The sequence below is a fragment of the Drosophila miranda genome, chromosome 3 (genome assembly GCF_003369915.1).
Source record: "Drosophila miranda strain MSH22 chromosome 3, D.miranda_PacBio2.1, whole genome shotgun sequence".
NCBI classification, from domain to species: domain Eukaryota; kingdom Metazoa; phylum Arthropoda; class Insecta; order Diptera; family Drosophilidae; genus Drosophila; species Drosophila miranda.
Genome location: NC_046676.1, coordinates 7426883 through 7449442, shown reverse-complemented (window position 1 = coordinate 7449442; position 22560 = coordinate 7426883). Strand labels below are relative to the sequence as shown.

The window sequence follows — 22560 nt, the reverse complement described above, 5'->3', positions numbered from 1 at the left end:
CCAAAAGCGGAGCTTTAAAGTTTAAACACGATGTGGGGACGAAATTTATAACTGAGTTGAGCTGACAACGCTGAAATATTGCGTATACGGCATGTATGCGGCGGCTAAAGTAATTGCCAATCTGTCAACGCAGTGCGGACATCCTGTAGCTCTGACGGATATGGGCACGTGATCATTTCCAGAGTCACGTCATGCAGGAATCGCTAGTAATTCGCGTACCTCGCTCATTGATTGTTCGCTATCCCGCGGCGAGTCCTTGGAAAACGCACATTCTTCGCCTAAAAGCAGGCAACACTCTGTGCATATTTTAGCTGACTGACCGACCGCATCGCATCAGCGAATGTCGGTTGCCATTTTGCACATTCGTCTGCTGGTTCGCCCTTCAGGCAATAATTTCCGCCTCCATTTCCCCTTTCGGGTGGCCGCCACATAATTTATGTGCCTCGGTCCGCTAATTGTGCATTGGGCCGTGGCGCGAACAACTTTTCGCATATGTATGCAGCGAGACCCGACATCAATTTAAATGCATAGACCCCACCCGACCAGACGGTGGAACAAATGGAAATTTATGCGTCGCGTCAGCCAGGTGGGTCGTCGAGGAAGTGGTGATGGTTGGCCTGCCGAAAGCCCCTTCATCATCGACCGCCGCTCTTAATTGCATTCCATGACCTTCTTTCTGCCATTGTCCTCGTCTGCAGTCTTCAGTCTGGCAGCCATTGGGCAGTTAGATTAATTAACTCACATGTCGTCGCGGCATGAGGAGCAACATCAGCCGAAACATCAGCAGCAGGAAGTGCCTCCAAAAAGGTCACACTCAACGCATGTGGCAATGATTAATTGTCCTGCCGCAAGGTCTCGGTCTGGGCCTGGTCCTGATTCGCTGCAGGCTCAACCTTTGATATTCGAAATGGGTTTGGTTTGTTGCACTTTAAATACCCTTCCAGACGGTACGAGTATTATGATTTGACCAAATGTTTGTTACGCCCAGAAGAAACCGTTAACAGACTTGTCCTACTGTTTTCCTGTTTCATATTCAAGCTTGTCTCTCAGCTCAAAAACCATCCGAATGGAACTTCTTTCCGAAATAGGTAAACTATTTTCTCTGATTTGATGTCGGGGCCATACATATATGGTTCAAAAATGTCTGTACTTTCAATCAGTAGCACAAATACTCAATGCAAGAACACCAAATAAGAGGAAAAATCTATTTTTAAATACAAAAGTATTGAAATTAAATAGAATTCAATTCGATAGAAACAATGAATATGAAAACGTGTAATTTAAATGCGAAATATATTTATTTGAATTTTAAAATGTATCTGAAAACTTTGTATTTACAATTTATTTACATTTTTATATGTATTTTCCCACAGGAGTGGAAGGCGAAAGGCAGCGATCGGTAACTGCGGCATTGAAGGCTCTCAAATGTTAGATACCCGCCATTCGATTCTCTCTTCTTCCTGCTGGTCGCTGGTCGCTGCTTGCTTTTGTTTTTGTTGGACTTGTCAGAGCGGCACGCGAGGATTCAGTCGGCTTGGCATCCGAATGTGTAAATGCCAAATATTTGCTTCTGCTCCTGCTCTTGCCCCCTGCGCTGTTCTGGCATTTGCCATTCTAAATGAACAGCAACGGAAAAGAGAGAAAAAAATCGGAATTTCAATATGAGAGAACATGCTGGAAAAATTGCAAACATTTTAATTTAATTAAAATATACGGGTCTACTATATGAGCAAGCCCGACAGTTGGTTTTTGCCAGCCTTTTGTGTGTACTCGAATGTGTAACATGCAATTAAAATTAATGGTACACGTAATTGATTTGTATTTTGGCAAAGCGTGTGGGCTGCTCTTTTATTTTCGTACATCGAAATGCATTTACGCTTAATTCGCTTACGGCTTAAATGCAGGAGACAGGCCAACGGGCCAACGGGCCAACGGGCCAACAGGCCAAATACGGCTCTATAAGGTAGATAAAGCGTAAAAATATACCACCCATAAAGAGTGATAAAATCAAAAGCTTGAATGATGCTTACTTCTCCTGGAAATACTCGTATAATCCCAATAAAGGTTGAATCACACAGCAGATAAAGCGTGAATACCCTATACTATACTCGATTCTCGCCACTATAGCTAATGCTTAAACAAGCAGATCATTGTGCAGTCGAGGGTCCGCTCATACTGGAGGCACTCTGTCGGCGGGTCCACGCTGCTGATGTTGCTTGCCTTGAGGCACCCCGCAAAGCACGAACTTGTCTCCAGCTTGCCCACGGAGGCGGAGACGGAATCCTCTGGCTTCGATGGGGCCACGGAGGCCTCTCCCCTCGAAGTGGGCGCCAGCATCAGCATCAGAGTCGCCAGCAATTGCATTAGGATAAACAAAACGGATAATTTCATATTTGTGTATGCCAAAGTTGGTTAAATTTTCATTACTGACTTGCTGACAGCTGGCTCATTGCTATGGGGCTCCGGGGCATTCACTTCCATTTCCATCAGTACCGTGCATACCCGTGCATATGTATTTATGGACACATGGTCATATGTTTGTGAGCTCAGATTTGCCCTAATGACTTCCGAGGAAAGCCAAACACCCAAATGAGGCAGTCTGAGCATCAGTTTGCTGCTGGCCGTGGATCTGGTTGCACAATTATGAACCGCCTGCCGCCACACAGACCCCTACTTATCCACCCACACACACTCCCACACACGCCACGGGGCGCATTAGTAATGCCCATTGCGGCATCTATTAGAGAACTCCTTGTTTATGTTCACTACGAAAGCCACACTGAGAAAAGCAAACAGCCAGAGGCGGCTGCTGCTGCCCCCCCGCTCTTAGCTACCCCCCAAAAAACCCCCCACCGTACTCTGCCCGTGACATTTATTTCGGGGAAATACGAGCATGTGTGTGTGTGTGTGGATGTGTGTGTGTGTGGGTGTGGGTAAAGAAAAGGCAAGCAGCAGAAATTGTAGAAAATTATGCCCTCGCTTGAGCGGCAGGCGACTCGTTATCCGGGCAAATCCTCACTCAATATGTTGTTTACTCAGGCACGCCCTCCTCCCGGCTCTCTTTCCAGCGGAACATTTGACATTTGACCCTCAAAAGGTGCGACAACAAGCGTGCAACATCGTCTGACGATGCCGATGACGATGAGTGTACAATAATTGTGATTGCAGGTGGAATAAAGAGTTGAAAACGGCTTTGATTTGAGACAAAAAATATGGCAACGAACATTCGATCGAGGGCCAACCAAATCCAGGAACCCCAGGGGAGTTTCCAACCAAATTAGTGTTTGTAGCCGAGACTTCTTTGGCCCCCTTCACATTAATATACAAATGGAACTTCAAAAGAAAAGGAAATTCAGGACAAATTAAGGCCAAGGCGCGGGGTGTGGGCTGTGGGCTGTGGCAGTCTGAGGCAGCCACGCCCATCGACCGTACATAAGTATACGAGCACGGAAAATGCGAAATGCGACCGCACTTCAAAACCAGACAAAGAAAGGCAAGAGTTTGGTTCCATTTTTAATATTTTTTTGTGTGCTTTCAAATGCTTGTTTGTGCAGCAGCAATTTCCTAAAAAAAAGAAAAATTCAGAAAATTTAAGAACACATCAAAAGAAAAGAGATCTTTGAAATGGGAAATGATTTTATTCGAATGAGAAGTACTGGTATTAAGTGTACAAAGGTCACATTTAACAAATGTAATTCATTTGGCTCAAGCCACGCCCACTGCTCACTGCTGAGGGCGCAAATTGTTGCTGTCGGCACGAATTTGGGTCATTGGGGAAGGAGCTTTAAACTGTGTTAGTAGGGCATCTATCCATCCTGCGGCAGGGACCCCCGTGGTGCAACACACGTCACAGCACAGCCTTGTGACGTCACAAACGAACGCACACCAACCCAAGCCGATTCCAAGTCCGAGTCCAAGCTAAAACAATTAACTGTATGCAGTATCGTAGCTCTCTCTTCACGACCTGCTCTGCGTTGCTCTGCTCTGTTCTGCTCGCTCTTTTGCCAGCGAAAGAGCAATGCAGCGCAACGCAACGCCACGGAACACCCATACGCCCTGTTGCACACGGTGGGCATAGTACTCTATGTTGCGCATACGCGCTGATGTGGTGTCTAGTTAGCTTTTGGTTCACTCAACTCTCGTTAATTATTCAATTATTTATTCGTTCATTACTCGTCTCGTGTATATAGTTTACATCTGAATTCGTTTCACTTTGCTAAAGTTAATAATTGTTTCGTTTCCATTCGGATTTCCCTTATTGCTTATTCGAATTGTAGACTTGTAGTTTTCGTGGTTGGGTTTAGTAGTATTTGATGTTCTTTATGTTTTTTGTTGTGCAATTGTATGTCGCGTTTATTGTTTATTGTTTAATTTGCTAATGTTAATGTTTGTCGTTGCTTAAATTCATTCGGCAATAGAACCAGGGGGTCTCTTTGGGCTTGGGGTGCCTCTTCTCTCCATCCATCCAGACATGCATCCATCTCGGCCCGGGCCCACAAAAATCTATTACGAGTATTACACATAAATACAGTCAGTCTCAATTGGCCTTTAACGAATGACATTCACAATGGCATCGGTGTAAAAACAATTTTTGATGTGCGTCTCCTTTGCATAACTTGATTAAATACAATTAACTACCAACAAAATCTCTAAAGCAGGCAAAAATCAAAATCAACAATTTCCATCCCGGAATCAACGCATTTCGAACGCGACACTCTTCTCTGGGCTTTCTCTTGTACTCGTACGAATATTTATCTAGACCTGTGGTTCTATCTCATTGTAATATATAATCTTCTACTTCTTTGGGTTTGATTATTGAATATGCATCTACATTTGCATCTGCATCTGCCCTAAGCTGCGGCTTGTAGGGTTTTCTATGATTCTTATGTCCACACTGATACTGATACTGATACTGATAACGATTCTGACTCTGATCGGACTCTGATTGTTAAAAGACTCTTCATAACTTGTGTAGCTTATGTGCCTTGAAGTCTGGCATATCCTCCTGCATATATGTATGTTTGTATGTATTTATGTCTGTTTAATACTAGTACGTGTATTTCGTCGTTAACTTTCATTTACTCTTAGATCCTATGAAGCTTTCTCTGTGATTTCTAGATTGATTTTGTCTTCGTTTCGTTTCAATTGGCTTGCAGATGCCACAGCGCCTAATTACAAGCTACAAATGTATATTATATGTTAACCCAATGTTGCAGGACTGATGTCTCCATAAGCGCTCCTTAATTTCCTTGATCTCCTCCGCTGATTCTCGTGTCCGCTTAGTTCTTAGGCCTAAACCTCGAGCGGCAGACTTGACCTGAGGCCGCCCAGCATGGGCAGTCAGATATCTCCACCGGCATTCCCGTTCGCATTGGCATTGGCATTGGCATTAGCCTCGTTGGCCGCCGCCTCCACCGAGGACAGCGAACCGTTGCCCGTGGCCAAGCAGGTGCTGCTGGCCTCGCCCACAGTAATGGTTATCGTCGTGTTCTGATTGTCGCACTGCACCACCTCGATGGTGCGCGTGTTGCTGGCCGATGTGGCCGTCACCTGTCCGCTCTCCGCCTCGTTCAGCTGGCGCCCGATCTCGCGGTCGATGGCCTCGGCATCTTCCGGATAGCGTTCCGAGCAGAAGATGGCTCCGGCCTTGAGCAGCTTCAGCAAATTCAGACGATCCTCGGCGTTGCGCTTGGCGCACAGCGGTCTGGCGGATATAATGGCAAAAGATTGGACTTGGCTATAAATGTGAACATATTGTGGGAACAATTGTGTTGTACCGACCTGCCCGCGTCCTTTAGCTGCTCCATAAACTCTTTTCCGGTGATGTCCACCAACGAATTGGGATCCATGTTGGACAACGAGTCCAGATCCGCATCGTTCATCACGGACACGTTGCAGAGATTGTTCTGCAGCTGTCCGACCAGCTGCCGGATGCGTGCCGCCGACTCCGAGTGGTTGGCATCGGTGGTGTCGCCTCCGTCACAGCTTCCACCGACTCCTCCGCCTACTCCTCCTGAAGAGATGTCGCCGTTGCCAGTCACGGTCTCGCCGCCATGCGGCGTCGTTATGGTCACGTAGTGCGTGGGCTGTAACCGGAAAACAAACAAACAAACAAGGCAAGGACATTATTACGCATCTCTTCTTCCGTCACAAAACTCAATTTGTGGACATTTTCAGGGCGCAACAAGTGTAGTTATAAATTAACCAATTAGGACACTCACATCGATCCAGTGCTCGCCGGGGAAGACAGCCACCAGCTCCGTGTTCTCGTCGAGCGTGCGAAAGTACTCCTCGTCGTCGATTTCGGTGCCATCCGAGTCCAGGTGGATGGTGGGCACGTGGTCACACTTGCCGAACTTCTCCGCCACCTTGTCCCGTATCTCCTCCAGGCTGGCGGCGCACACGGCCTTCTTAATGTTTCGCGTTACGTCCTTGACCTGGCCGCCACAAGGCAGTAAACAAACAGTAAACAAACAGTAAACAGGAGAAGGCCGAAACGAAACGGAAAAGGAAAAGGAAAAGGGAATAATTGCATGTTTTTACAGTTACATATGGCCATAATGAATAATACAGATGCCAGGAAAAGGAACAGATGTGTCCCGACATTCGAACAGGCCAATGAAATATTTAAGCGGGTCCAAGAGGCGGGACAGCACCCAAAGCACACAACAGACACAAAAACAGAAAAGACAGGAAACAGAAAAAGGGCCCCCTCCACAGATACCGGAATGAAGCGGGGTAAAAAAATATCTCAACTGTCAAGCCGATTACTAGAAAGTACTTTTCAATCGGCGGCACTTTCAGTTAATTGCTTTTCCCTCACAAAGGAAAGGTACTCCCCAGCGAGGGGGGGCTGAGGGACTCTTTTTACTCTCCAATTACTATCAATAATCGTAATAATCTCCGCGAGGAGGACCACTCTCCCTCCTGGTAGAGCCGTGTAGAACAGGAATAAATAAGCATGATATGGCGCAAACGCTAATTGAGACTCGTGGCAGAAAGAGCTGTATAGAAAGAACTTTGACATTCGTCAGTTTAAGCGGAAATTCAGAGCTTAGCTTTAGTTTCGAACGGTATATAGGGGAGGAAGGATGGGGGATTGCGTGCTCCTGCTGCTGCGGAGCATCATCTCGAACCCAGTTTGACTTGCACTTCTCTCGGGCCGCGGCACAAATATTTACACGTTAATGCTGCACCTCCTCTTGTGCCTCCTTGGAGCTCTGCCACTACTTTCTTTTTGTGACAAGTTATGCCTGTCAGCAGTTTTGCGTTGCATGCCTCATGCTTCATGCTGTATGCTGTATGCTTAGGCGCTGGTGGAGACGGAGGGGGAGACGGAGGGGGAGACGGGGGGCAAATGCCATGGGCGAGTGCTCGGCGCAAGGACAACATGCCTCCACCAGGCTCCATTAAACTTGCATGCACCTTAAATGGTGCCTCAGCGCTAAGGTTAAAAGGAACATAAATTAGACCTGGCCAACAGATCTGAGGCAGCGTGCATTCCGAAATTTATCGTCCCAAAAACGTTGAGGAGCGTGCAAGACCTCCTCTGAGTCGTTCATATATGTACGTAAATTAAAGCAATCGCGTTGCCCAATCAAATTTTTTATTTCAGCTAACATTTACCCGTTTCCCGGCCATCCGCCATTGAATTCCCGCTTCAAGCGAGCCAACTTTTTCGCATCGCCAGTGTCAAATATTAATCACATCATACTTTGACTGAAAAACTTTTCCACATTGAAAACTTTCCCGAATGCCGTCCCCAAAAGCAGCATATATGTATTTCAAAGATGTGGGGAGCTCTTCTAGAAGCGAAAATATAATTGAGTTGTTTGTTTTGAAATGAAACTTGCGAAAAGTTGAGATTTTCTCTTTCGTGCTACTTAATTGAAATTTTTGGCAGCACAAATGTATTATATATGTATATTTTCAACTAAACTAATGGAAAAAAGCCACAGAAAAGCAAGCAATTAACGGGGGAATAAATTCCATATAAATTTGGTAGAAGATATCTTTTTTGTTTTAGCCTGACAGGCTTCCAAACAAAGTTATACGGATTCTGCATGTGGCATTAGCCTGATGGCCCTTCAATCACAACCAGCTCAAACTGCTCAACTATCGGGGGATCCCCATAAAGGCAGTCCTGTCGCCTACATGTCTGGGACTCTGTGGCAGAGCAGAGGCTTCACTTCCCAGTCACCTGCATCATCTTGGACCGTTTCCACAAGTCGCCCTTTAAATATTTGATGGGCGTAGGCCGCAGATATTCACGGCCCCGGGGAAATTATGCTTTAGTACAGCCTTAAATTGCTTTCCAACTATGACTTGACATGGAATTATGTAAATTGTTTAATAAATTATTTAAGCCAGGGGGCTGAATAGGCGGTGGGCGTGGCCCTGTGCTAATTACAGAGACATGTCGGGATGAAAAGTTTCCACTTTTAATGGCATTTTCATGGCTGTCTGGGCATGCGACAGGGCTGTTAAGCCGATTTGTGCTTGGCGGTTTTTGAATTAATTATTTTCATAAGCTGCGGAATTTCAATGGATCTGATCTGGCAGGAATGGAACCCAGTTCCAACCTTCTGGAGGTGCGGTCAGCAAGAAAGATTCTCTATGTCTCTGCTTCTGACAGACAGTTGAAATTGCGCTGCGGTTTTTGGATTTTTAAAGTTTTCTCTGTGTTGCATGTTGCATGTACTGTGGTTTTTACCGGCTTCAGGATGCACAGGGAGGAGCGGAGGCAGGGATTGTGCTATTTAAACGGCAAATAAACAAATTAGTCGGGAACAAAGGTCCCAGCCCCCAGACGGGTGGCAAACACAAACAATTGCACAAGCAAAGCCAAGCAAAGGCAAACAAAAACACAGAGGTGGGAATTGGTGTCAAGTTTCTGCCTTTCGAAGAGAGCACATTACTGAGCTTTCGCCTCTCTTTATGCTGGCACAGCTTTTACACTCTCTTCATTGCCTTACAACCAAAAGTTCACCCAGTTTCCATAAAAAAAGGAACAAATAAAACCCAAACGCAGCACGCGGCCAACACAACAACAACAGCGAGACACAACGCCCAAAAAAGGGCATGGCCAGCTCGGCCAGGCGTCGCTTTGTTTGCCTTCTGGCCTTTGTATGATTATAAAAATATAATGAGCTCCTTCTAAAAACTCACTTTGAATGGCTTTTTCGAGCTCGTTGTTGTTTCCATGGCGTTGGGCATTGTTTAAATTCACTTCTGAGACTTATCTTTATCTAAAACTTTAAATTATGCTCGCTCCAAGCGTATAGTATCTTCTACACAGCATACATCTCATTCACTATCCCCGATCTGTTACTAATTGTTACACTGACACACCCGCACCACACTAACAATGTTTGACTTTTGAATTCCTTTAGAAGTTGCACTTGAAGTGAGAATAAGTTCAGTTTCTGTAGCTGAGTTCTTTGTGCGACGTGCAGAGAGCGCCGGTTTCGACTCAGCTTCTGGCAACGCCAGGCGCCTGCTTTTATAGCCCATCCTATAGGCTAGTGCAGGTCTTTTAACTGGAAAAAAGCTAGTAATTAATCCAGTACAAAAGTGGCTTCTGAACGCAGGCTGAAGTGGCGAACTATACAGCCTAAAGTGTAGCCGTCCCATAGTTTCATTATACATCTATATCATAATGGTGTGGCTTACATGTTTTTACATATATAACTAAATCAAGTTTTTTTGAAAATCGGATACCTACGAGTATATTTTCAATAGGAAGGATGAATCTGCAAGGTTATCAAAGGCTATCCTTTCTTTTTTTCCTTTTAAAACAAAATTCTATTATATTACTAGAAACTAACTTGCGGAATTTGAATTCTAGCCCCGCAGAATCGGCATCACTGAAAAGTAAAAGAGAGCATATCAATGTAGAGCTTACAAAAGAGCACGAAAATTGAGAGAAAGAGAGAGAGAGAGAGAGCGAGAGAAGTCCCAAGCTTGCTATGTTATCAGCAGAGCGCTGTTATCAGGTAAGGATGAAATTTAGCTGGAATTTACTAGATTCAACATTTGTGGCTAATCCCCGCACTGATTCGTATCCCACTCAGAAGGTGGATCAAAGGTATATAGAGACAACCATGGGCCATTTCATCAGTGCCATCATCCATCCCCACCTTTGACCATCCATCGGACCTCACCCAGCAGGACAGTTAAACAGCACTTAACTTTCCGCCCAAGTGGCCAACACCCATTTAAATCTATAATATCTACTATACACACTCACAGACACACACAAATCCCATCCCCAGACCCCTTGTTGCTGGGGAGCAAACAGCAAACTTTTTGACAAATAGCCAAAAGACCTGAAAGGAAAACCGAAGCGAAGCCGGAAGGTGGCCCCAGATTGAGTTGAGTTGCGCTGGAACCTGAATGGAAGGAATGGTATGGCCTGGTATGGATAGACGGTGGGCTAGGCGATGGGGTGGGGTGCTGGCGGCAGCCTTAAATTGTCATCATTCTGCGCCCCATTGGCTGCTAGTTGCTTTTGCTACTGTTGCTGGCAGCTTGCCCCTTGTTGCAGTCCTGTCATTGCACTGCCTCCAACACAGGAACAACAGCAGCAACAACATCATCTGTGGCAGTCACTCTGAGTGGCGGATTGGGGGCCTGGCAGGTGGCTTTGACTATTTCGAGCGCAAGTCACTTGAAATGACGCACAAGGACATTGCCTTGTGTGGGTGTTATGTGCCGAGTCACGTGCCCCGGACAGTGCATTGACCACTGGGAGACGTTGACTCGAGCTCCTATCTGGGTTGAGGCTTTCATTCACAGTCAGGTGACACAAAAGAAGGCGAGTAAATCACTGTACAACCAAAGTAAGAAGCCCCTTGAATGCAGCTCCTTTAAACAGCCAATATGGGAGGAACGACACCATAAATAGTAGAAAGACAACAAAATCCACATTAATTATCAATTAAACAGGACTAAAAAGGGATAACAGAAGCAATAAAAAGCTGCTAAGCTGATGTTAGCTACCAGCTCTGCTAAGCAAACGGACTCCTTGGTGCCGCGCCTTCGTTGGGGGGTGACAGGACCTTCATGAATATGTAAAACTGTACGCAAATGCGAAATTAAAGCAACTAAAGTGAACCGCCTGGGGGCAGTCCAGTCCTTGGTGACAGCCATAAACATTTATCAAGCCAGGATTCTAGAGCGAGCAAGCACTGCAATTGGTAGATTACAGAAAGGCAAACATTTTATTTTAAAATACGAGGTCCATCCATTAATAGTCCTCCAGGATCATTTTGGGTACAACATTCATGCTGGTCAACTCCTGGAAGAGCAGCTTGCAAGCATACGGCATGGATATCTTCGAGACGTGAGCCGACGACTGGCAGAAGTGGCACCAGGAGCAGTAGGCCAGGCGGCCACAGGTGCGACACACATCCACCTCAAAGGCATCGGAAGAAATCATCAGACGCTCCATAATCAGCATGCTGGCTCCGTACGAGATGAGACAGTCGCGCTCCATTTCGCCCAGGCGCAGGCCTCCCTCCCGACTCCGGCCTTGGGTGGGCTGGCGTGTGAGCACGGCCTTGGGACCCCGCGCCCTGGCGTGCATTTTGTCCTGGACCATGTGCTTCAGCTTCTGATAGTAGACCGGGCCGGAGTAGATGTATGCCTGCAGTGGAGCTCCAGTGATGCCCGAGTAGAAGAAGTCCTTGCCCATGTAATTGAAGCCGTGGCGCTCCAACTCCGCCTGAATGTCGCCCACCTTTGAGCCACCAAAGGCCGTGCCGTAGTGGAATTTGCCCTCGAGAACTCCAGCCTTGCCGCCGAGCAGCTCTAGAGTCTTGCCCACTGTCATACGGGAGGGGAAACCGTGGGGATTCATGATCATGTCCGGACAGATGCCAGAATCATTGTAAGGCATGTCCTCCTGGTCCACAATGAGCCCTGTGACACCCTTCTGACCGTGCCGCGAGCTGAACTTGTCGCCAATCTCCGGAATGCGCGTCTGGCGCAGAAGGATCTTGATGAGGAAGTCCTCTTCCGAGTTGGCAGAGACCATCACACGCTCCACATAGCTGGGCTCGGTCCCCTTGTAGCTGATGGGCACCGCTGTGTAGGGGACCTGAGTCGATTGGCCCTCCAGTGGATTGAGGGACGTCACCGCCGGCATCTCCTTGTTGATCATAATCTGCTTGTTTAGTATCTGCTCGCCCGGTGCCACAATGCCATCTGTGTCTAGAACATCGTGCTTGAATATCACCTTGTTGGTGAGGGCATCCTTCACGGGACCCATAATCCTGTCAAAGGTCTGGTTGGCATAACGCTTCACCGTGCACTTGGAGTTCTTGTAGACCAGGCAGCGTCCGTACCCGCGATCGATGGAGGCCTTGTTCAGGATCAAGGCATCCTCGATGTCGTAACCCGAAAAGCTCATCACGGCCACAGTGGCGTTCTGTCCGGCCGGCAATTTGTCAAAGTTTGTCAGCTCTATGGTTTTGGTCTTGACCATTGGTGCCTGGGGATAGACCAGGTTGTACATCAGCGAGTCGATGCGGTTCTTTTGATTGTAGCCAATCATGCCCATAGCCTGCTTGCCCATGGCGCATTGATAGGTGTTCCTGGGGCTTTGGTTGTGATGCGGATAGGGGACGAGGCCCGCACACACCCCCAGCAGCGTGAATGGTTCAATTTCCAGGTGTGTGGTGCCCTCCTCTATGTGCTCCTCGTTCCACGCAATAAACGAATCGTTCTCCTCGTTCACATCTAAGTACTCGATGAGTCCATCCAAGAGGAAATCGTCAAACTTTCGCACGCCCCTCTCCAGCTCGTCCAGATGGAATTGTTTGACCCTCGGGCGGCGCTTCTCCACAATTATATAGGGACGGCACAGGCGTCCGCCGTCGGTGTGTATATAGATGCACCGCTGGGTGTAGGATGTGTGCACGGACACAAAGCTGCCCATGCGACCCTTCCTGCGCATGTAGCGAAGATTCCGCACCAGATGCTTGTGATTCAGCGTGAGACCGAGGACATTGCCGTTGATGAACACCAAGAAGACATTGGGATTGTTGATGGGATTACCGCTCACTTCCCGTATGTCTTCCACACCGGCGTTGAATGCCAAAATCATCACCGGACGCTCCTCCACCTCCGTCGTGATGTGCGTCATCAGAGCCAGATTCTTAACCAAGCCACAGGCCTCTCCCTCGGGCGTATCCGATGGACAGAGCATGCCCCACTGACTGGGCTGCAACGACCTGGGTCCCGATACCTTCCTTGTCTTCTCGAACTGCGAGTTCACTCGCGTCATCATGCCCAGAGCGGAGATATAGCTGAGGCGGGAGAGCACCTGCGTTACGCCAGCTCGCTCCATTTTGAATCGCTTGATGGTCCAATTGCCCGAACTGATGGCCGACTCCAGGCCGGCGGTAATCTGTGCCGCTCTCATATGCTTCACCACATCGAACTGCGCAGCCTTCACTTTGGGTATGTTCTTGTCCGCGATCATTTTCAGCTCCCAGTTCATGCGCTTGAACAGATCCTCGAACATGAGCGAGATGAGTGAGCCAGCCAATTCCAAACGCTTGTTGCCATAATAGTCCCGATCGTCGAAGAGCGTCTTGTCCAGCTCTGCGGACATCACACGTCGCACCATCATGGAAACGTAGATGGCCTTCATTTGGAAGTTGAAGTTGTCCACTGGAACGTGCGCAAGAATCGTGGTGAACAGCAGCTCACGTGCCTCTTCTGCGGGTGTCTTTGTGGTGGCGCTTTGGAAGCGCTTTACCACTAATTTGGAGCCTGAAGAGTGTGCAAATTAGACGGCTAGTTTCGAAGTTAACAGTAAGCTCTCACCCATATAGTCCAGAGCCCGCTGCTGGGTAAACACCTTTAAGTTGAAGGCCTCCAGCAAGGAGGCACCAAACCGATTCTGCGACTTTGTGTCTATGCCAATGTGTGCCATAATCTCCTGGTCGGAGACAATGCCCAACGCCTTGAATATGACCACAATTGGTATATCGTCCGTCATGGAGTTGTGCTTCATGTAATAGCGTCCGTGCTTGCTCAGCACCAGAGTTCGGGACTTCTTCTCATGGGTGGACGACGTCACCTGGCACTGGACTACGCCATTGAAGTCCTCGGTTAGCATTTTGTTCCACGACAACTGCTCCTGGATGAGTATCACCTTCTCCTGACCACGCACCACAAAGTAGCCGCCAGGATCCAGTGGACACTCGTTCAGTTTGGATAATTCAAACTCGGACTTTCCAGTCAGCACGCAATTGGAACACCTTAACATGAGAGGCATCCTGCCGATGAGCAGGTTGTTCCTCTTGATGCGCTGCGTCCCGCGAGTGTACTCAATGTCCACGGTAATGGGGGACGAGTAAGTGGTGTCCCTCAGGCGGCACTCATGCGGCGTGGTCGCCTTGGTTATGTTATAGCCATCATCGATGTCGGGCTTGCCCACCCGCACATCCAAGTACTTGAGGTAGAAGAGGGGGTCGGCGCCGCTGGTGACGAGCTCGTTCGCACGAACTATCTTCTTGATGTCCACATTGATGAAGTGGTTGAAGGAATCAATGTGCTGCCTGACGAGGCCCTTCACCTGTAGAAATGCCGGCAATAATTTCCACTTCTCCTCCAGCGGCTTGATGGGTGTGGCCCATTCCTTGCTGTCGCCTGGGTCCCAGATATTGGCCTCGATATGGGCGTCGTCTTTCTTTAGCTCCACCATCTATGCGATTCAGATTAGTTTTATTTCGTAAAAATAAATAACAAAACGGCATGCACGGTTCAAGTGTTGGTAAACGCTATTTAGAACCACATGCGCTTAACAGCCCACCTATCGCACGGACTTAGCAGAGCCATGTTAAGTTGGCTCGAAAATCAAATGGAAAAAGTCAATAGATTACAGCGTATTCGTTTTTTATTTTCAAATGTAAAACTGCAATCAAACATAATCAAAATGTAATAAACACGAAGCTTTAAACCTTTTTCACAATCTGCACCACATCCTCGTCGTTCAGTACGTGCTCAATTCCCACCTTTTGCGGCTGGTGCTTGACCGAAGAGCCCCAAACGAGCGCACTAAAAATTCAAGAATATTTTAAATCTAAATTTACACAATTATGCTCGATTTACACTCACTATTTGAACTCCTTGACTATGGTGCGATGCAGTTTGTTGCAAAAGTCTTCGATGCTGGTCCGCTCGTTGTGCAAAACCACGGGCGAATTGTAGTCTGGCAACTGTCCTTTGGGCTTGGTGTAAATCCGAATCAGCCTTAGATATTCCCACATCAATTCGAGCAAATCGTCAAAGTTCCAGTGGTGATGCGCCGAAATGGGTACACAATGGGGAATCTTGTATATGACGTCCAATTCTTCAATGGAGATCTGATCGATCTTGTTCAGCAAATAGATACAGGGTATATAAATACGATTGCCCTCAATGACATCGATCAGGTCGTCGCTGGTAGCATCGTAACGAAGCGTAATATCAGCATTGTGTATCTTGTATTCCGAGAGAATCGTCTTAACCAGATCCGTGTCCAGCTCCGATTGAGTAACCATTGAATTGAGATTGATGCCACCCTTGTCCTTCCGTTTGTAGTAAATGTTTGGCGGCTTCTTGTTTAGCCGAATGCCGAAACCTTCCAATTCGTGCTCCAACAGCTTTTTATGGCCCAACGGCTTGAGGCAATCCAAGACCATGAAGATTAGATTGCAGGTACGGGCCACGGCAATCACCTGACGACCTCGACCCTTGCCATCCTTGGCTCCCTCGATGATACCGGGCAAATCAAGCAGCTGGATCTTGGCTCCTTTGTACTTGATGCATCCAGGCACCGTCGTCAGGGTTGTGAACTCGTAGGCGGCCACCTCCGAGTACACTCCAGCTAAATTCGATAGCAACGTAGACTTGCCCACTGAAGGAAAGCCGACGAAACCCACTCGTGCATCTCCAGTTTTGGCCACCTCAAAGCCGGCTAAAAGTGATTACCAGTTAATTATCTATTTAAAGGAGGGCGAGTGTCGACGTACCTTCTCCAGTGCCACCGCCGCCTCCTTTGGGGGAGATCAGCTCACGCCGAAGCTTCGCGAGCTTCGCCTTTAGCAGACCCAAATGCGCCGATGTCGCCTTGTTCTTCTGCGTGCGTGCCATCTGTGCGGTAAAGAAGGTGAAGAGGGGAACGATACCAGACAGGTTAGTTTCTGTGTGCTGTGCTATTGATTGTGGCTTCGCTTACCTCCGACTCGATGGCCGAAATTTTCTCCAGAATCGTACTCATGGCTACGTCTCAGGTAAATTTTATTTGATCAACGAACTGCTTTATTATCAAATATGCATGTAAAAAATATAAAAACTGGGCACTCGCGTGGACAGCGGGAGCAGTGTGACCGACCCTCACAGATATACCGAAACATACCGTCTCAATTTCAAAATATACCGTAAATATACTGACGAATTCAAGTTCTATTTTACATATTCCTCGTTTTTGATATTCCATCGAATATTACTAGATAGAAAAAGCGCCCACGCTATGCCCCCATAATTTTATACAATTAATTAATGTATTTTCCACTTGACTGGTTTATTTTAAACTCTTGTTTTTGTTGCATTTTGCCTCAAAAGAGGTAGTAACAAAAACGATAAAACAAAAAAAAAAACCAACGAGGATAGTCGTTCCTATTGTTTAATTTTGATATTCCGTCGAATATTATTAGCTAGATAAAACATTTTGCAATGCCCACATACTTTTATACGATTTATGAATCAATTTTGACTTAACTGACTTATTTTGAATACTTTTTTTTTATTGGATCTTGTCTAAAATAAGGTTTTAGCAAAATATGTAACAAAAAAAAAAAAAAAAAAGAAAGAACGCAAGAGGATAGTCGTTCATATTGCTCAATTTAGAGATTCCGTTGAATAATTCTGGCTAACTAAAACCCTTAGTACTGCCCACATAATTTTAGGCCGTTGATGAATAAATTTTCTTCAAGATTGTCTAGTTTTTAGTCCTTGCTTTTATTGTATTTTGGCTAAAACAAGGCTTAAACAAAATAGTTCAACAAAAAAAAAAACAGGCGCAATGTTGCTGGTATTTGAAGACATAGGCCTACAAAAGGTTTGAAACATTTATATTCTTAAATCTATTTCTTGTATTTGTTTTTGTTAAGTTCGCTTCGGAGAAAATTCTTTCACATGATGCATAAGAAACTGGCAATATACGCAGTACTTGTGAAAATTTTGCAATTTTTTTATATTTAAATTCATTGTTGAAATCGTTTATTTGACCCAATATATACTAGTATATGAACCATAAAATATGGTATCGATGTATCGATTAAGATATCTATATTTTTACAGTTATTAAACAAACGTTACGTTGAAATGTTCACCAAAGGTAAATTTATTAATATTAATGCATTTTCCAACATAAATATGAAGTTTTTTCTTCTTTAAAAGGAAAACCAAGGACATCGTCGCTTAATAGCCAGGCGAAATTCAAGAGCCAGCTTGAAAGTAATTCGTCGCTGTTGAATCGCAGCTTTCCAACGGCCGCAGAACTTTCTCGCAAAAATGGCAGCCAGCTCCGGCAAACAAAGCTAACTGTCTGTCCAAAAGATAAAAAACTGAAATATGAAGGCTTTGTAGAAGAGGTTCCCAGAATAAGGGCACCGCATGAATTTATTTATATGCCACCACCAAAGCTGCAGCCGAAATCCCTTTGCGTGGCATCCAAAACGACCACCGCACCCATTAAAATGGAGCCCATGGCAATGGCAGAGCCGCCAGCCTCCCCAATGTCCAAACGGGGTCGTGATTTGCTAAGTCTAGTAGGGCGCGTGGATTTTTGTTTGACCAGCCACAAAATGTATCCTGATTTGAATGCTATTTGGAACGTATATGGTGGGGCTGATTATTATTTAAATGCTTATAGCTATCAGACATTTAATAATTTAACATTTCACAGGGAAACTGGCACGCATTATCGAAGGAAAGAGGTGTGAGCACACCCTACTGGTGCGTTGTGAAGGACCCATCCTCCAAGGCATATATTACGATTTTGAAGGCGATCTGAACACATTGTCCATTGGCAAGCTCAACAAATTTTTACTACATATTTTTTTTTTTTATCTCTGAACTGCTTTTAAGGTTGCACTGTCCATCTGGTGGGCCGCTTCGTTGGCCCGAACCGATTGCAGACGTTTAGATTCAACGAGGTGAGTATTTTGGACTGGGAACAGCAATTTATGCGCATAGAAAATGTATCAAGATATATTTTAATGCAAAACAATGCGCATAAGTAGTTTTGCTCCACAAAACTCTTAGACCAGACGGTTGCTTTCCGGTATATTTTAATTTTTGACTCTCTACATTTATGGTACTAATAACATTTGCTAATACTTATAAGCTAGCGTAAAAGTATATTCAAAGGAACTACACTGGCACTATTGGATATAACAAATAAAATACCTACTATTTCCACAGTAGATACAAAAGAAGAAACAAAATTAAATCCAATACTGTTGAATTTATTTGTCTAAATGGAAGATTGAGTGCTTTCAGCCTCTCAGAACATGCCTTTGCAAAGGCAACAAATTATAGTTATGTGTATAATTTATTCACAAGTATATTGTACAAATACAAGTATTTTAACGCTTGGCTTTGCACACACGACGGTGACGTTTTTTGTGCTGACCCAGGCACTCTACGCTGCAGTAAGAGGCGGTGAAGCAGCAATCAAACACAGCTTCTTGGAGACAGTGCTGACACCAGCGCTTACGCTTTGCGTCGTCCAACTCCTTTTTCAGCGCGTCCAGTTCTTCAGTCTTTTTCAAGAGGTTCTCGTAGCAATCAGTTAAATCAGACCTCAGCTGTTTAAGATCATTACTTTCCGCCATTGTCATAGATTCGTTCTCTTTTCCCCCTGCAATCCGCGCTGCAAGCGAGCATCGACGTAGTGGCACCTGTCGTGTGGGAACTGGAGCAGGGGTAATTGTAGTTCTGCGCTTCTTACTATTAATCCCTGGATTGACGGGACGCCCACGCTTGGCAGGTGTAGCAGTGTTTGTAGGCTCCGGGCAGTGGGACAGTGCCTTATCGATGAGTTGTTTGGTTACGGCGGGATCTGCGTGAAAGCCAAAGAGGTCAGGTGAGTAGTTTAACAGCATCTTGTGGCATTCGAGTTCCCTTATGGCGGCGGCTAGGGCTTTCGAGATCTTCCCTTTATGCTTGAATAATCCATCGGTCTCTATAGTTATAATATCCTTTTCTAAGACGGAGGCCCGCAAATGGTGTTTGCCGAAGAAGCGCACATCATATTTTATCGGGTTTTTCGATGACACGCTAATCACCTAAAAAGAAGAGGCTGTATTACCTTACCAATTAATCCTTGGATACTACTTACCTTTGCTGGCCAAGGCGGGTAACCACCGTGCTTGGCAAATACCAGCTCATGCCGCTGAAGACAGGGCTTGGCGAACCACATGCTGCACTCCATTTCATTTGAGTTGCGAAAGCAGTCCGGACATCGACGTATTTCCCGAATGTCGTGCGTGACATCGCGCATCAGCCACTGTGTGGCATTGTATGCCTGCTCCGTATGGCCAAAGAAGACGCCAATGTTATGCTGCAAGTCGAGCAAATCAATTAAGAACTCCGTCAAGTACGTATACTTTTTGGTCTCAATGTTCTTCTCAATATCCGCATGGCCGAGCGTATTCGACTTGAAGAGAATACGTTTTACCAGCGCTCTATCGCGACTGCTCAAACTTTTCATGTCTTTGTCCACATCTGTGATCAGCCAACTCTGATGCTTGGACCATGAGTAGCGAAGCAAGCAACTAAGCTCTTTCTTGTTTAATTGCGGGGGGTGGTGGATTCTTGCCAGCGTCATCAGTCGACAGGCAGTACAGTTCTCCGGATTGCTTGACGTATCAGGCTCTAGAAATGGTGGCTGTTCAGTCTTAACCGTGGACTTCCTTCGCTGACGAGCAGCCGGCTGCTCGCTGACAAAGGACACATCATCGTACCAATCTGGACTCTCGCGCTTGACAGATGTCTCCAAAACGGAGTTAAGGTTGATGTTGCTGTTGTGGTCCAGCTGGTGCTCCGTCGACAGCGGTGCCCGAGCCGGCTCCTCTTGACTTTTAGTCTCTACATCAGAGTCCGATTTATTAAGTGGGAATCTATGCGGCTGGCCCTTGTCCGAGGGCACATCGTATGTTGGTTTTTCTGGGTGTTTGCGTTGACAGCACTCGTGGAAAGAGCGTGAACACGATTTGCAGCTCTTTAGTGCCCCAGGAAGATTGCACTCGTAGCAATATCTGTCCGCTGAAGAGGTGGGTATTGATTTCCGTTTATGGCAAAAGGACAGCATGCCTTTTCCTTGCGCCACAAGAATACCCATGTCTATAGCATCCTCCACTGCCTGGCTTGCCTTGTCTGGGTGAAGATTGATTTAATTAACAGTGTAAATGAAGAGTCCAATGGTTTGCCTGCTGCCACTTACCCGAATTCAACGATCCAAACAAAGAGCGCTCTAGTGTCTGTTTGGGCACCGATGCTCCATTCAATCAAACATAATCAAAATGTAATAAACACGAAGCTTTAAACCTTTTTCACAATCTGCACCACATCCTCGTCGTTCAGTACGTGCTCAATTCCCACCTTTTGCGGCTGGTGCTTGACCGAAGAGCCCCAAACGAGCGCACTAAAAATTCAAGAATATTTTAAATCTAAATTTACACAATTATGCTCGATTTACACTCACTATTTGAACTCCTTGACTATGGTGCGATGCAGTTTGTTGCAAAAGTCTTCGATGCTGGTCCGCTCGTTGTGCAAAACCACGGGCGAATTGTAGTCTGGCAACTGTCCTTTGGGCTTGGTGTAAATCCGAATCAGCCTTAGATATTCCCACATCAATTCGAGCAAATCGTCAAAGTTCCAGTGGTGATGCGCCGAAATGGGTACACAATGGGGAATCTTGTATATGACGTCCAATTCTTCAATGGAGATCTGATCGATCTTGTTCAGCAAATAGATACAGGGTATATAAATACGATTGCCCTCAATGACATCGATCAGGTCGTCGCTGGTAGCATCGTAACGAAGCGTAATATCAGCATTGTGTATCTTGTATTCCGAGAGAATCGTCTTAACCAGATCCGTGTCCAGCTCCGATTGAGTAACCATTGAATTGAGATTGATGCCACCCTTGTCCTTCCGTTTGTAGTAAATGTTTGGCGGCTTCTTGTTTAGCCGAATGCCGAAACCTTCCAATTCGTGCTCCAACAGCTTTTTATGGCCCAACGGCTTGAGGCAATCCAAGACCATGAAGATTAGATTGCAGGTACGGGCCACGGCAATCACCTGACGACCTCGACCCTTGCCATCCTTGGCTCCCTCGATGATACCGGGCAAATCAAGCAGCTGGATCTTGGCTCCTTTGTACTTGATGCATCCAGGCACCGTCGTCAGGGTTGTGAACTCGTAGGCGGCCACCTCCGAGTACACTCCAGCTAAATTCGATAGCAACGTAGACTTGCCCACTGAAGGAAAGCCGACGAAACCCACTCGTGCATCTCCAGTTTTGGCCACCTCAAAGCCGGCTAAAAGTGATTACCAGTTAATTATCTATTTAAAGGAGGGCGAGTGTCGACGTACCTTCTCCAGTGCCACCGCCGCCTCCTTTGGGGGAGATCAGCTCACGCCGAAGCTTCGCGAGCTTCGCCTTTAGCAGACCCAAATGCGCCGATGTCGCCTTGTTCTTCTGCGTGCGTGCCATCTGTGCGGTAAAGAAGGTGAAGAGGGGAACGATACCAGACAGGTTAGTTTCTGTGTGCTGTGCTATTGATTGTGGCTTCGCTTACCTCCGACTCGATGGCCGAAATTTTCTCCAGAATCGTACTCATGGCTACGTCTCAGGTAAATTTTATTTGATCAACGAACTGCTTTATTATCAAATATGCATGTAAAAAATATAAAAACTGGGCACTCGCGTGGACAGCGGGAGCAGTGTGACCGACCCTCACAGATATACCGAAACATACCGTCTCAATTTCAAAATATACCGTAAATATACTGACGAATTCAAGTTCTATTTTACATATTCCTCGTTTTTGATATTCCATCGAATATTACTAGATAGAAAAAGCGCCCACGCTATGCCCCCATAATTTTATACAATTAATTAATGTATTTTCCACTTGACTGGTTTATTTTAAACTCTTGTTTTTGTTGCATTTTGCCTCAAAAGAGGTAGTAACAAAAACGATAAAACAAAAAAAAAAACCAACGAGGATAGTCGTTCCTATTGTTTAATTTTGATATTCCGTCGAATATTATTAGCTAGATAAAACATTTTGCAATGCCCACATACTTTTATACGATTTATGAATCAATTTTGACTTAACTGACTTATTTTGAATACTTTTTTTTTATTGGATCTTGTCTAAAATAAGGTTTTAGCAAAATATGTAACAAAAAAAAAAAAAAAAAAGAAAGAACGCAAGAGGATAGTCGTTCATATTGCTCAATTTAGAGATTCCGTTGAATAATTCTGGC

General features: G+C 45.9%; 6 protein-coding genes across 6 annotated transcripts; 1 reads left to right on the top strand and 5 right to left on the bottom strand.

The window, feature by feature from the left end:
- Positions 1–4142: 4142 nt before the first annotated feature.
- Positions 4143–9470, bottom strand: LOC108160548. The gene is made up of 4 exons (XM_017294615.2): positions 9169–9470; positions 6222–6437; positions 5782–6086; positions 4143–5704 (listed from the first exon to the last, which is right to left on the bottom strand). Exons 1-4 carry the CDS (start codon positions 9214–9216, stop codon positions 5341–5343), a joined length of 933 nt encoding a protein of 310 aa, XP_017150104.1. The 5' UTR covers positions 9217–9470; the 3' UTR covers positions 4143–5340.
- A 1725-nt stretch (positions 9471–11195) lies between these two features.
- On the bottom strand, positions 11196–14803 carry LOC108158627 (DNA-directed RNA polymerase III subunit RPC2). The gene is made up of 2 exons (XM_017291104.2): positions 13834–14803; positions 11196–13779 (listed from the first exon to the last, which is right to left on the bottom strand). The coding sequence occupies exons 1-2, from the start codon at positions 14714–14716 to the stop codon at positions 11249–11251; spliced, it is 3414 nt and encodes a 1137-aa protein (XP_017146593.1). The 5' UTR covers positions 14717–14803; the 3' UTR covers positions 11196–11248.
- An 87-nt stretch (positions 14804–14890) lies between these two features.
- LOC108158631 (GTP-binding protein 128up) lies at positions 14891–16386 on the bottom strand. The gene is made up of 4 exons (XM_017291111.2): positions 16232–16386; positions 16026–16146; positions 15130–15970; positions 14891–15069 (listed from the first exon to the last, which is right to left on the bottom strand). Exons 1-4 carry the CDS (start codon positions 16271–16273, stop codon positions 14967–14969), a joined length of 1107 nt encoding a protein of 368 aa, XP_017146600.1. The 5' UTR covers positions 16274–16386; the 3' UTR covers positions 14891–14966.
- Positions 16387–17355: 969 nt separating this feature from the next.
- Positions 17356–18434, top strand: LOC108158634. The gene is made up of 4 exons (XM_017291115.2): positions 17356–17392; positions 17455–17898; positions 17963–18085; positions 18145–18434. Exons 1-4 carry the CDS (start codon positions 17380–17382, stop codon positions 18297–18299), a joined length of 735 nt encoding a protein of 244 aa, XP_017146604.1. The 5' UTR covers positions 17356–17379; the 3' UTR covers positions 18300–18434.
- Positions 18435–18508: 74 nt separating this feature from the next.
- Positions 18509–20440, bottom strand: LOC117187776 (protein kinase C-binding protein 1-like; the record flags this gene model as incomplete). Its single annotated transcript, XM_033390610.1, has 2 exons — positions 18509–19346; positions 19400–20440. Coding segments are annotated over 2 exons (1743 nt in total), but the record flags the coding sequence as incomplete, so codon positions are not given.
- Positions 20344–22021, bottom strand: LOC117187806 (GTP-binding protein 128up). The gene is made up of 5 exons (XM_033390660.1): positions 21867–22021; positions 21661–21781; positions 20765–21605; positions 20504–20704; positions 20344–20436 (listed from the first exon to the last, which is right to left on the bottom strand). The coding sequence occupies exons 1-4, from the start codon at positions 21906–21908 to the stop codon at positions 20602–20604; spliced, it is 1107 nt and encodes a 368-aa protein (XP_033246551.1). The 5' UTR covers positions 21909–22021; the 3' UTR covers positions 20344–20436; positions 20504–20601.
- Positions 22022–22560: the final 539 nt, after the last annotated feature.